The 15,240-nt window shown below is 40.8% G+C and overlaps 1 protein-coding gene across 1 annotated transcript in view; it reads right to left on the bottom strand.

Annotated features, from left to right (window-relative positions):
- Positions 1 to 551: 551 nt before the first annotated feature.
- The window catches only part of CYSLTR1 (cysteinyl leukotriene receptor 1), a 32,676-nt gene continuing 17,987 nt past the window's right edge, over positions 552 to 15,240 (bottom strand). Inside the window, exons 2-3 of the mRNA XM_075261063.1 lie at positions 2,777 to 2,917; positions 552 to 1,628 (exon numbers count right to left, since the gene is read on the bottom strand). Coding sequence (XP_075117164.1) covers positions 579 to 1,628; positions 2,777 to 2,797 — 1,071 coding nt within the window. The 5' untranslated portion in view covers positions 2,798 to 2,917 and the 3' untranslated portion in view covers positions 552 to 578. The remainder of the gene's footprint in view (positions 1,629 to 2,776; positions 2,918 to 15,240) is intronic.

Raw genomic sequence — 15,240 nt, 5'->3', positions numbered from 1 at the left:
AGTGAATTTCTGGAACTTCATAGAGAAACATTCCAAAGGAAAATATTAGCTATGAATGCCAAGTCTCTCCACAACCAGTGTCGTAAAGTTTACAGTTCTTTGGTACATGATAAAACAATCCAGTGGTTCATCTTCGGTTGAGTGGTCTAGTGCAATATATATACATTGTACCCAGGACAAGGTAAAAATACGATAGCATAATATAAAGCCTTCAAAACAGGCTGATAAGGATAAAGCTCTCTAGAAGCAAAAGTTTGTTGTGGATGTTGGTGGCATTCACAAGAGTAGTTTTTGAGTATACAGTATTCATATGGTGATCTACCGGGAAATGCTTCCAATTTCCAACAGTAGGTAGAACAGCAGTGCACATCTCGGAAAGAGGAAGCTTGAAGCTTAGAAGGTTCCTTCTTCTCTAAGCCACTCCCAACTTCATAGATTAAGCCATACGAGGCTCTTCAGACATGACAAGACAAGACTTCCATGAAATTTTTGTTCCCCAAAGCACAAACCTTGGGCCTATCTTGCGTTGACATAAAGATCATCATATTGATCTCCCAGTGTAAAACCGGTGCAAGAACCTAACTTTCATTACTGTCTTGTTTCTCCAAGGCAGGAAAGACTTCAGACTTGTCATGTAAGCCTTCTGATTTTCTCCTTTTACCGTCTGGTGCTATACTTGAGAGAGAGTGCTTCCTGAAGGTGGAGAGCCTTCTTCGAAAGTTTTCGCCTGAGAAAAAGTAGAGCATGGGATCAAAACAGCAGTTAGAGGCTGCGAGGGCCAAAGTTATCACCACCTTCTTCTGCTCCCATAACTTCTCGATACAGCTCTTACTCTTATTCACTGTGTGAAGGTGTATTGCCCGTTGGATATGATATGGCATGAAGCTTAGGAAGAACACAGCCATGACAATGATGATCATTCGAATGGCCTTCTTCCTGGAGCTTTGTTGTTTTGCCATAGAGTTCTTGAGCAATGTCTTAATAATCATGGTGTAGCATACCAATATTACGATAAATGGAATAAGGAAGCCAATGATGAAGGCAACATAGTTGAGAATGAGCACCATTTTTATTCTTCCTTGAGAAGGTGGAGGCTCAAAACACTTGGTTATATTGGTCTTGGGGTCTATGTATGACCCGCTCATTAGAAATGGTGAACTTATAAGAGTGACAAAGAGCCATATTCCAGCACAAGCCCACTTTGCTCTCTTTAAAGACACCAATCTGAGATTTTTAACCGGGAAGACTATTGCCAGAAAGCGCGTGACGCTCATTGCGGTCAGAATGAAAATACTGCAGTACAAGTTCACGTAGAAGACGTAGGAACTGATTCGACATAAAAAGCTACCAAAGTACCATTGTCCTTTGCTAACATAATACACCACTCTTAATGGAAGGGTGCAGATGAAGAGTAGATCGGAGATGGCCAGGTTGAGCATGTAGATATGGAAAGCTGTTCTCTGGCTGTATGTCTTTACCAGAACTAATAAAGCAAAGCTATTGCCAAGAAGACCGAAGACTGTAAACATGGAGTAGGCCGTAGAATAGACCTTGTTACGAAAATCATCAATGCTGCAGGTTGGTTCGTCATCGTAATATGGGGTTGTAGTATTCGACATTTCAGGTATCTACAAAAAAATAAAAGGCATTAAAATACAGTATATTAAGATCCCCCTATCTCTACAGTCTTCCCTGACCTGGTGAGTGGTAGATGTGCCATCTGAATGGCATAGTTGGAGCCAGTGATGTAACAGGTAGTATGGGTGGCAACCAGCGCTGCACCTCTCATGAGGCGACCTGAAGCGACCGCTTCAGGCGGCGCTATGCCAGGGCCCCAGGGAGGGCGGCATTTTTGCTGACCTAAGCCAGTCCAGGACAAGCTGTCCTGGACTGGCTTAGGGTCACCGTCACTGAGCGGTGGATTTGGGAGGCCGCTGGAGCAGCGCTGCTCCAGCGGCCGCCCCTCACGCTCAGGCAGAGAGCAGGTCCTCTCCCTGCCTGCTCTCTGCCTGCTAAAGACGCTCGCTCCGCTCGGCCCCACCCCCTCCACGCGCCCCATCCCCTTCCACTCGTCCCTGTGGCGGCTTTCTGACGTCTGCCTCAGGCGGCAGAAACCAATGGTTCACCCCTGGTGGCAACAAACCAGATTTGGCCTGAATATTCCAAAGTGTTGGGTTGTAAATGAAACCAAAGAATTTGGAATTCATCTTGGCTGAACTAATATGGCCACTGGTAAATTATTATACTCTGGGATCTCTTAAGATTTTGGAGCATAATGGCTGAAGGCCCAAGTGAGGTGACAAAAATTTTAAAAAAAACCTTGACTCTTGGAGTATCGCTGTCACCGATGAGGCTCAATCACAGGCTTCAGTAGTGACCCTAGACCCCTGACATCAAAGAAGAGCACCATGAGCCAAAAGGAGGAAGACACCCCTTAGGAGGTAACAGAAGGAGAGTATAAATGTTTCTTTATTTTTGTCACCTCCCCGGGCCTCCAGCTATTATATTCTGGGGTCTGTTTAAACCCTGGAGTAAAATCATTTCAATTTTATTTCTATCTGAACAAGTTGGGACTAAATTGGGGTTCGCTTTGTCCGAAGAAAGGTCGGAAAGAATCTTCTGGGGTTCGCCCATCTTTAGTAACAAGCTAGCAATGCTTATTTTGCTATTTTACATCATCTCCTCCCCGTGCCCATTTTTTAAAAAATTTTTTCTACTTATTTCAGAAACCCCCATTAAAGGAAGTGAATTTCTTCTAAAAATAAATTTTATGCACCTGACTGGTGAATGGCAACATCTGCGTCCTTACAGAAGGTTCTCCAAATAGCTGCGAGTTCTTGTGAAAGAGTTTGTGTTTTTCTTGACACTGGACGAATCGAATCTTCTAGAGTCTAGATTCTTGGTGTTGTTGGCAATCCTAAAATGAAAGAGAACATGATGTCATGAGATATTAATGGGTTACATGGTGCCCAGTGAAATCCTGCTTTTACCAGTATAATGTATGAATACACTGGGCCCTCTAAAGAAAGAAGGTCTTACGAGTCTCCAGTACAGAGAATTGAATTGCATTACAATGCTAGACAATCTCTTAAACAGAATATGACACTAGACACATTACCTATTATTTTATTTTAATTTAAACATATTTTAAAGAATTGTTGATGACTAAAAATACATATCTCTCAGTTTTTTTAAGTATTATATATATTGCAATTTTTATTCTGTCTACTAAGCCTAATAATAGACTGCCACTTGCCAATTTTATACAATTTTTCTTTGCAGCAGTCATCTCCTTTACATTATAGGCATTATAACAATAGAAGGTACACCACTGACCTATCATTGCATCTACTGCTGATAATAGATAGATAGATAGATAGATAGATAGATAGATAGATAGATAGGAGATAGATAGATAGATAGATAGATAGATAGATAGATAGATAGATAGATAGATAGATAGATGAAGATAGAGATAGATAGATTACCGGTTACCGGATTCCACCTGAAACATATGGAGAGAAAAGTTCCGCAAGCAATTTTCTAGTTTGAATGGGGGACAGAATCTGCGAATGAGCAACAGGCGCAAATGTGAATCCAGCCCTAGCTGAACTCTATTGCTGTCTATGGCCATGAGATTGCTGTAAAGTATTTGCTGTTAAAAGAGCAGAGAAGAAGTTCAGGCCGCCCCCATAGTCATGTACAGAAAACAGAACAAAAAAAATCTACATTCAGAAAATAAAAACATTACAAAAAGAGCTCTTCTCACTTTCTGTTTTTATTAAATAAATACAAAAATTGGTGAATTTCCTTTAAAAAACAAAACAAAAACCCTTTCCTTTTAAACAATACCCCCCTCTGACCCTATAGGATGTTATGTGCAAGTTTTATTTTTAACTATTTAGGGAACTCTTATTTCTTCATAGGGGAAACTGCCTGAAGCCGGACTGGAAATGGAATGTCTGCTTTCTAACAGGAAGTCATTTGGCTTCATTTCTCTTCTGGTTTAGACTCTTGGACTAGGCAGAGATACCATTGTGTAAGTTCTGGTAAATCAGCTAGCGAAGAGTGAAGACCCCAGGAAACTACCACATATACTCGAGTATAAGCCTAGTTTTTCAGCACAGTTTTTGTGCAGAAAAAAAAGCCCCCCTCGGCTTATACTCGGGTCATGCAAAACAAATTTTTTTATTTTTTTTTTGGGGGGGAGGGGGATGTCTATGACCAGCCGCAATAGTAATGTATAGAATCTCCCATAAAATAGTAAAATAAAAAAAAGAAGCTTAAAAAAATATAATAAAAAATAAAATAAGTAAAAGTTGTAAATCCCTCCTTTCCCTAGAATACATATAAAAGTAGAAAATGACTGTGAAACACAAACACATTAGGTCTCCCTGTGTCTGACAGTGCCCGGTCTACTGAATATAGGGGATCTGCAGTGCTCCTGTTCCATCAGGAAGGGGTTAATAGGAGCACTGCAGATCCCCTATATTCAGCCAGACTGAATTCCAAGTGGAGGGAAAAAAAAGCAGTCCTCAAGCTCAGGGAAGGGGCAGACAGACAACCAAAACACCCCCTCCCCTTCCCCAGCACCCAGCAACTACCGCACCCAAAACTCTGACCATTTTAATTTTTGAAATTTTCCAGTAGCTGCTGCATTTCCCCCCCTCGGCTTATACTCGAGTCAATAAGTTTTCCCAGTTTTTTGTGGTAAAATTAGGGGGGTCGGCTTATATTCGGGTCGGCTTATACTCGAGTATATACGGGTAAGTCTCAGGTGAATATTATATTGGTGGGGGTCTGACACTCAACTGTCGAGCGCTCACCTCGCTGTCTTCTTTTGTTTACTTGACTTTGCTTTGCTAAATGGGATGAAATATCCAGTTTTCCTGGAAAGATGGGTCCAAAGGTGAGACCTCAACTATCACACATTTATGACATATCCTACTGATACAGTGATATGAACTTTAATTTAAAGGGGCTATCCATGTTTTTCATGTAAATGGCCTATCTTTATATAGGCTATCAATATGAGGTGGTCTCAGTCTCAGCCTCCATGTCAGCAGTCAGGTGATCCCTGCAGCCTCCGCGCTGCTTACATTGTGTTTACGCTGGTTCTTACTGTACCCGCCATACTTTTTATTGTTTCTGTGCTTGGCATTGTAGGTTTGTCCTTTTTTAAAAAATAAACTCTTTAGGCCTGGTTCACATCTGTGTTCGGGATTCCATGTGGTTTCATTGTTCACTGCTTTTTAATGCATTCGGCTTTCCATTCGGGGGGTCCCCAAACAGAATACCGAACGCAGATGTGAACTGGGCCTTACTCATACAAGGAGTGTAGAAAGTTTCACATGACTAGATTTGACAAATAAAGAGAATATACTGTAACTCCCAAAAATGTAACTTTGAAGTTGCGATGTGAGTTTTAGCAGATGAAGATATTAGTATGCACTAGAGGCACTAAGAGGGTCGTATCAATACTAGAACTTAAGGGGATTTTCCCATGGATGATATGTTATGGCGTATTCTCAGGAATTACTTCTGGGATCCACATCCATCTCTAAACCGAACATCCCTAGCCTTGCTACTCACCTGACCATGACCTCATTGAAAAGCAATGCCATAAAAGTGAGCGGCATTTATGGAAACAGCATGGCTCACTGCTCTACACTGTTTCTATATCCCATTCACTTCTGAGGGAGCTATGGAAATAGTGTAGTTTAGAGCTCTGCCGTTTCTGTAAGACCTGACCATAGCTGACCGTATCATGGATACAGTCAGGTAGGAAGCGAAACCCTCATGGCTTTTGAAGCCTTATGCCATTGCTGTCTAAACTGTACTGTATATTACACACAAAAAACATACATATAACACATGTACACACATCACACACAAAGCTTCCTCCTCTCCTGTCTGTTCCCACAGGGCCTTCAGGGACCCAAATCCTGGGCTCCACTTCCCATCCCTACCTCAGTGTACCTAGGTGCCCCAAGGGCTCTTTAGACAGTCTTTTACCCTTGCAAAACAGCTATACTTTTTTCCTACAGTGGCCTATAGTGGCTTATAGAATTGGGGCACAAAATTGGTGGTTCTCACCTCTATGACACCCATGTGCCCCCATAGATTATAAAAGTATAAGCCGTCCCCAGGATCCAACCCCTTTACTAGCAGGTTGTTGTGTAAGTGCTTTCAGTTTCAATGAATTATAAGAAAATGAAAGAAGAGATTCTGGTAACCTTAATATATTAGAGAACTGCTTGATTTTCTATTCCCCAATATAAAGCAAACGTTTACTCCAAAGAGATAACCACGGACGTTTAGAGATCCTATAAAAACACAACTAGTTTTGTGGCATCAGACGTTTACAGCTGTGATAGTAATAGGGAAGCTATGGCTGGGTATTTATAGAAGGCCGTAAATATTTGCCGAGTTTATGGACCCATGTAAAACTAGGATGGTGAGACCGGACATTGGGAGAAACGTATTAACTCATCTTCACCCGTTTTCTAACATAGATGGGTGTAAATCCGGTACATCTTTGGCACATGGCCCTTTCTTGCGCCAAAGATGAGCCACGGCATTCCTTTTGTGTCTCCTTAATATTTTTTATGGAAGTGGGCAGAGTAGAGTGATAACCAAGGTAAGTTGGCGAAAGGACACCTCAACCCGATCATAAGTCGCATGAGAAAGCTGTCAGATAGGTGGGGATATGTCGCCCCGCACCATCGGCTCCTTGAAGAGGTTGCAGCTTTCGGATGAACACCATGTTGGAATGGGACTCCTTGACCCACCAGAGCAAATGAATCTGGGGCCCTTCGTACAACTATGCGGGAAATATACACGTCTACTAGTAATTGCATAATAACCTTTGCAGTTATTGCACAAACAAGACGTTATTAGTTGTAAATTAAGCCATGTGTAATAAACCTTCGGGGGCCGATTTTGTTAGGAGGCCATTGGAGGATCCTCTGGTATTCTGATGGGCCAAATCAATCCTGCTTGAGTATTTCAGCCCCTTCATTGCTTACCAAGCCCCTACATTTGGAAAAAAAACTGAGCTGTGAACAGGTAATGTTCTATAATGGCTTCAAGCAAATTGGTGGGGTTACCAAGTGTCAGACCAGTATTCATGACTGAATCTAAAGACTCGTCCAAGAAAACTCCTTTGAAAGACAACTACAAATTCATACTGAAGGCACACAAGGCCACTTAGAGAACAGAATCAAGCTACATATACATCTTCTCTGAGTGTCCAACCAGTGCAGATCCATCAGAAATCACTGCTCTGGGTAGTCCGTTCTTCTGTTCCATTGGAGGATCAGAATAATGGAAAATAACGGACCCCAAAATATCAGATATTAATGGAGACTACGGACACCACTGTCAGGTGTCTTTTTTTTTTTAAACTGAAATCACCAGCTGATAAAGTTGAGCTTGATGTCAGCAAAAAAAGGAAACAATCCCCCCAAAACAGAGGCCTGACAATGGTGCCCTGGGGTTCTATTTGTGTCCACTATTTTTGGTGTCCATAATTGTCCATTTTACCATTCTCCTGGTTCTCCTATGGCTAGAAAGGGCTTTACAAGTACCTATATAAATGACCTTTGTAACCTTACGCTGTATAACTGTGGTTAGAATGCCTGTGATCAATTTCAAGATATCGATCTCTAATTCTATGAATTCATTTGTCGGAGAAGCAGCTTTAACTTGTAATCTGGAACACATCTACATTATAGTGGGTGTATATGAAACTACAGGGGTGGTCGTATTCTAGACTGTAGATTAGAACTGTAGAGTGTATGTAATTTACTTATAGTGTATGAATGAATCATTCTTATTGAGGTTACTCCTGGCCAGAGCTCAAGTTGAGTAAAGTGGCCGAATGTTTGTGCCCATGTTTATTTTACATTGATGGAATAACAATAAGAAAAGGCTTTGAGCACCTCTACACCATCCTATAGACATCTACAATCAAAACCATTTTGTGTTTACAGCTCCTATGCAGACCTATGTGTCTCCATGGTTACAGACTACAAACAAACCCTGTATAGTCTGATCCTACACTCATGTTACCCCACTCCGTCACTTGCCTTCTCTTCTCCTGCACCCTCATCCTTTTCATAGAGTATCATACATCACTGCTTGTCCTCATGAATGTATCCAAATTATTCTTCCATCAAAAGACCTCAAAGTAGTTGTTTTACTGCCTCCAGTTGAATGCAGTACCACATGGATATTCTGGGGAAAGTTGCTGTCCAAAATACTACTTACACCAACCCCTAGGCTATCAATTTCATGGAGTTTCATTCCCTTGAACAAAAGGATAATGGTTGTTTGAGTGAGTTTCGGTCTTGACTCAGGGGTCTCCTAAGTAATAATGAGGTCCAAAATAGTCTAATACTACTACATTCATGCAGCATCCCTGAATACTTCTACATTCATGCAGCACCTCTAAATACTACTACATTCATGTAGCACCCCTAAATACTACTGCATTCATTCAGCACCCCTAAATACTACTACATTCATTCAGCACCCCTGAATACTACTACATCATTGCAGCACCCTGGAACACTACTACATTCATGCAGCAACCCGGAATACTACTACATTCATTCAGCACCCCGGAATACTACTACATTCATTCAGCACCCCGGAATACTACTACATCCATGCAGCACCCCTGAATACTACTACATTCATGCAGCACCCCTGAATACTACTACATTCATTCAGCACCCCGGAATACTACTACATTCATTCAGCACCCCGGAATACTACTACATCCATGCAGCACCCCTGAATACTACTACATTCATGCAGCACCCCTGAATACTACTACATTCATTCATCACCCCTGAATACTATTACATTCATTCAGCACCCCTGAATACTACAATATCCATGCAGCACCCCTGAATACTACCACACTCATGCAGCATCCCGAATACTACAACATTCATGCAGCAGCCCTGAAAAAGTCAAGATGGCGAAACCCAAGGTCAAGCTGATGTTTGTTATGCCACCTATTTGTATTCATGCCCTTTTTTTACCTTTATGTTGTGTATGTTTGAGCACTGTTCAGTTATGAGACATCAACATCTACCTTACTTAGGAACAATGAGACTACACTTATCTAGAGCAGAGAACTACAATACCGATGGGACTTGCTATGAAATGTTTTGACTTCAACCCCGTCACTGTCACCTGCTTCTGGTCTCATTCACTGGGATATAGTCTTTTCATTGACGTCATAAAGCAAATGAATATAGATTTCTAATGACGTGTATTACACTCAGATTGTCTTGGGAACACTTTCCTAATATATAGAAGGTGATGACTCCCATACAATGGATTTCCTGAGGTTAGATACAAAGCATTGACTTGTTTCTGTTTCTCATTACACCAATACATTTCCTGGGGATTGTCATTATACACATAGTGATAGAGATTGTCACCATACACATCATTCCATGTCCCCAATGGCGCTTACAATCTAATGTCTCTAGCTCTGACACACACTAAGGTCAACTGCATAGGAAGCCAATTTACTAACCAACATACTTTTGGAATGTGGGAAATATAAGGGAACAATATATAATCACCATGACCCCGTTTTTGCAAGGCAATAGTGCTAAACCACTGAGCCACCATGCTACGCCAGTCCCTGTGGTTGATTGTCTATGTTTCTGGCAGGTAACTGCTGGGGAAGCTGAGGGTGTGGATTCACCTGGGCAATTCCATTTTCCATCACTTACTTTTCATTAGTTTTCTGGCCATCTTTTGATTTTTTTCATGTTTATTTGGCATCATTTTCTCATCCATTTTTAACTTTCACTTAAAAAAAGGATGAAATTCATTGATTTTTTATTTTTATTTTGCCCCAACACATTCATCCATTTTGACCAACTTTAAAAACTGCCCCATTGGCTTGTAAAACAGACAAAATTGGAATTTTTTTTTAAAGGTCTCTGCTATCTTTTCTCCAGTCCTCCCAGTGTTCATGTACTTGCATAAGGTGCATGACTCCTGCAGCTATTCGGTGGCTAGTAGTAGAAGAGCTTCTCTCTTTCCACTTTCCTTGTGTTTTCTACCTTCCCTCTGGTAATATGCAAGTCTGAAGAAGACCTGAGACAGACTGAAACGTTGGGCAGTGTGTTATGCATTATCCAATAAAAATTCTATTTCATCTGACAACTGCATTTAATACAGGAAGTTATCATTTTTCTGGACATTTTTAACAAAAAACAAGACCCTATTTTTCTCCTAATTTAATTTGCTGTCCAATGATAACATCCTTAGTGATATTAGTTTTGGCATGTTATCAAGACTGCAGATGCAAGTACAATAATATAGCGTGCACTTATTAAATATTACAATAAACCTGCCAAAGTCAATCTATTTCGAGGTAAAACATCTGTAAGACCTCATGTTCCTTCATGTGTACATTGGACAGTTTAATCAGTGATTTGTGCTAGTATAATGTTACATATTATGCTCTCCATGAAGATTCACAACCACTACAACCATCATTACACGCTCTATGGGAGTTGCACCTATGATTGATGATGCAGTTGGTTGCCAAATCTCCGAGTTGCTTCTCTTTCCTATGATCTATTTGATACATTTTGCTTTTCTATTCTCACAATACAGGAACTAAATCATCTCCAGATGTGGGGAAAATTCTGGAAAGTAAAAAAGTTTTCAAAAATAGGAGTGGCATTTTTTTCAATAACCAAAATGAAGCAATTGAGTGAAATCTAAATCCCATCAATATTTGGGGTGACCCTTCCAATTGGCAACTTTTTTCTTATTTTCCTTCCTAGCCTTACAAAATTTTCATCAAAATAGCTAAGTGAGGGCTTAGTTTTTGTGTGACGTGTTGTACTTCCGTTTTGCACCCTTTTGGAGTACATATAATGTTTTGATTACCATCACTTCCAGGATTCGTCCTCCATAGGGCGGTCGCACCAAACATGTAAACAAATGCAGATGATGTCAGGAGTTCCCAGAGAAATCCAGAAATCACTCAAAACACTGCTAAAGGTATTTGGATCACTTATTAACCTATTAATAAAAATTGAAAAAAAATTTTTTGCCAAGAAAACCCCTTTAAGTAATTACTGTATCACATTTGACCTAAATGTTATATGTAAAGATGGACATTCGCTTTAAACAATATTTATATTATTTTTGCCATTGGCGGTTTAGTTGTATAATACCAGTCTGTGGTTGGCATAACATATATCTGCAGTATAAAGAATGGAGGACAATGCAGAATCCTGAACGTCTAAGCTAAGGTCACTGGTCCCAGCCAGAACGTAATAGAGCGGAGTATCCATGTAGACAACGTACAGATATAGCAGGTAGGCTAGACCCACATTTATAATCTGGTAATAAAGTTATTTTATCACCCCTTGTCTTATCTCTTTCTTAGAGTACAGCCGTGTCCTGGATTTCCGGTGATCTCTGTCTTCAGAGAAAACAACCAAGAAAATTAAACAAAGAAAAACTATTTTTACCCTGAAAACATCCACTTGACAATATCCGACCGTACACGTAAAATAATCTGAAACTGCTGAGATAGTGCGTGTCGGATATGTTGGGATCAGGCACAAGATGATAGCTCTTACATGGTAAGATTTCAATGACCGGTCATAAAAGTGAAGTTTTCATCAGTATTTTGGAGAGATCATTAACACTTTCCCTAATGACAAAGTCATAATCTACACGTAAAGTGAAATGCTAACCACCTGGCTGCCTGCAGTCCCGGGTATGGGGAGCCCCTTACATTCAGATGTATAGACTATAGCTCCTAGTGAACGCAAAAGTAAAGCTGTTCAGTAAATTCTCAAGCCAAGTTGAGTTAAAAACTCATTGGTAACCCACTGTTCCCTTTACGGACCTCAAATGGGTTTTCCAACCCCAAATCCAATTTTGATATTGATGACCATCAATATCTGATCTGTTAGCGTTTGACACTTTGACTACACACAGGTGCATGGATCTGGTTGTCTCCATGCACCGAAAGTATACCTGAAGCTCAAGTCCAGTCTATAGTGGTGGTTTGGGGAACTGCTCCTATTACATCTAATACCCATCCACTGCTATAGCGTCCCGCAACTGGAGACAGCTGGAGCAGCAGATCTTTTCGGGGTCCTGTGTATAGATAATCAGTATCCAAAATCCATTTAGGGCCAGAGACTCCCATTGACGGGTCCCAACTTGGTGTTTTACCTTATACAGGTAATACTGGGCTAATCTGTGGTCACAGGAATGACCTTCCAATTGATCAGGACCAGGAAATAAAGTCCAGTACGGACCCGGTAGGCATCATAAGGAGTCGGGTGATCGATGATGTGACTACTGCTTCTTTTTTATTTTAACCCTTTTTGAGTTTCCTTAAAAACTTTCCTGTGCCTTGAAAACCTACTTACTTATGATCTACACAGTGCTTTACCCATAATCATGGAAAAACTGCCACTAATGCCCATACTGCATTGCATCACCATACACCCAAATGTATATGTCTATCGTATGATTTACCATTTGGCCCTTTAGGGTTTTTTTTTTAATGCTATTTGCTGAAATGAAACAAAAAAATTTAATAATAATGATTTTAAATTTATAATTTCATGAAATTGTATAGGTCATGGACAGAAAGACCTCAGAAAAAAAATTATTTTTGTGTTTCATACCATTCACTTGTCTTTCTCTAGAGGGCACATGTCATGGCCTAGAGTGAAAAACCATTTTGCGAAGGATCACTTTGTTCCCACAGATGATGTTTAAGCATTATCTTGCCTTTTGCAGAGGCCTTGTGGTCTCAGATCTTAGTAATACCTCTCTATGTTACCACGTTGATAGACAACTGTGTAATATTCTACACTCTAAGGCACTTATCCACATTTCATAGTAAAACAGGAGTGACCTCATAGTAATAACAAGACCTGTCTGTATTTCCGGATAAAGGTCTTTAAAGAGGTATGTTATGAGTTTCTCCTCTCATAGTAGTCACATTATTACATTCCTGATCTTATCTCCGAGCTCCAAGTAGTAAAACTACCAGCTGGCGCCCGAAGATCCTGGTTCTTCTGTCACCGAAATCCTATTCTAAAGATCCACCATAAAACGGTAGTACCCTCGAGTGAGTCCTATGAATGACATTAAAGGGGGGTATTAGGGGTTAAATGCCATAATAGTGTTATCCATCAATATAATGTATTGGTACATACAATATAGAGCTATGCTGGTATGTTATAGGGTAGGCAGACAAAGAATAAACTGTAGGAAAAAAATGTGGCGAACCGCCGAGCCTGGTGAACTAGCTCCTGCCGTGACAGCACAATATCGGTGAATTTTGATAGACACCTCTACTTTTTTATCTATAAGACCACCCCAGGCACTATCCTTGGATTCCAGTATACTTTTGTTGGTGTCTCTGACTCCTTCTGGGGCTAAACAACAACATTTCTTAATGGCTACCTTGGCACCATCTTATCCTCACTTGGGACTTTCCTGACACCTACAGAACAGACCAAGCCAACATACCTGGCTCATGAAGTCATTCGGGACAGCTCCAGTGTTACCACTGTCCAACTTGAGACATGACTAGGAGAGATCAGGAGTAGACCCTTTTAACAGTGGATATAGGGCACCCTCATGATCCATGCCTCTAGACTGGTCTTTGATGTTCCACATTTCTCGCACCCTCCTAATGGTCTTTACTTTGAGTGTATACTTGAGTGCCTTGTATAACCTACTTCCTTATGTATGAGCTGTATTGTTTTGTTCTTTGTTATTCAGTTTCTTTCCTCTTACTGGTCCGAGCTTCTCTTTCACATCTCTACCGTGTTTCCCCGAAAATAAGACAGTGTCTTATGTTAAATTTTGGTCCTAAAGATATCCTATGTCTTATTTTCAGGGGATATCTTATTTTATTTTTGTGTGTGCTGCTACCACTGCACTATGTGGAGATGTGCTTACTGCGCAAACACTGTATGAAGAAAATCATTGCAGCCAGCTGAACACTGTGTGCGGTGCTCCGTGTGCACAGGAAATCCGGCTACTGCCTCTGCTGTGATACCGTACATTGTATCTACTGTTCCTGCTGCTCTGGGATGAGCTGGGAGAGTGGACCCCCTGCCACATACGATGCTTAGTGTATGCACAGCGGGCATCTCCCAGCTCATCCTACAGCAGTGGGAACAGTGGATACAATGTATTGCAGCGGCAGCAGCCGGCATACCTAGGCACACGGAACATCGTGCACAGTGTTCAGCCGGGTGCAATGTTTTCCTTCATACAATCTTTGCGCAGAAAGATTATTATTATTGGGGGATGTCTTACTCTCGGGGGTGCCTTATATTAGGAAATTCAACAAAACCTCTGCTATGTCTTACTTTCGGGGGATGACTTATTTTCGGGGAAACAGGGTAGGATACTTTGCGACACCAGGTTTACGCTTTCTTTCCCGTGTTTGATTTTCTTGACCCATGGCAGAACCCGCTATTATAAACATTGATATGTATTGTCTTGTTCCACTGTTGCTCAGTCATTTATGTATTTTTTATATGTAGATTGTGAGCCCCATATTGGGATCACAATGTACATTTTTTTTTCCTATCAGTATGTCTTTGTAGAATGGGAGGAAATCCACGCAAACACGGGGAGAACATACAAACTCCTAGCAGATGTTGTTCCTGGCGGGATTCGAACCCAGGGCTCCAGCACTGAGTAATTTTATGTATTGCACCACCATTTTGTACTTTTACTCCTTTTTATGTATTTTGTACCTTTACGACCTTATACAATTAAAAAAGATGAAGTGTAGACTAAGCTTACATTCACACAAACGTCATAAATAGCCATTTTTTCACGTCGGTTACTCGGTCACATTCATTTTAATGTCTAAGAATGGGGACTATTTAAAACGGACACCTTCTGAGTGGACACCGACGGTGGTGTGAACCCTGCCTAACACATATGTAAAGTTGTACTGTTTAGGTAGAGTCCCTTTCTCTGCATTATAGATGCGTCCTTTCATCTTGGCTCAACATATTCCGAACTGTGTGGCACAAGATGACTAGCTTTTCAAAACAACATGATATGGTGATACCCTGTTAGATCTCTGTCCTCTATGTAAATTTATGTAGCCAACTAATGGTTATCTTGTGAATTGCAGCCTTGTTAGCACACTATGATGCTGCATCGAAACAGTTTAATGAGAAATTGGAATTT

Source organism: Leptodactylus fuscus, chromosome 11 (genome assembly GCF_031893055.1).
Source record: "Leptodactylus fuscus isolate aLepFus1 chromosome 11, aLepFus1.hap2, whole genome shotgun sequence".
Lineage (NCBI taxonomy): Eukaryota > Metazoa > Chordata > Amphibia > Anura > Leptodactylidae > Leptodactylus > Leptodactylus fuscus.
This window is presented reverse-complemented; position numbering and strand designations above follow the sequence as displayed.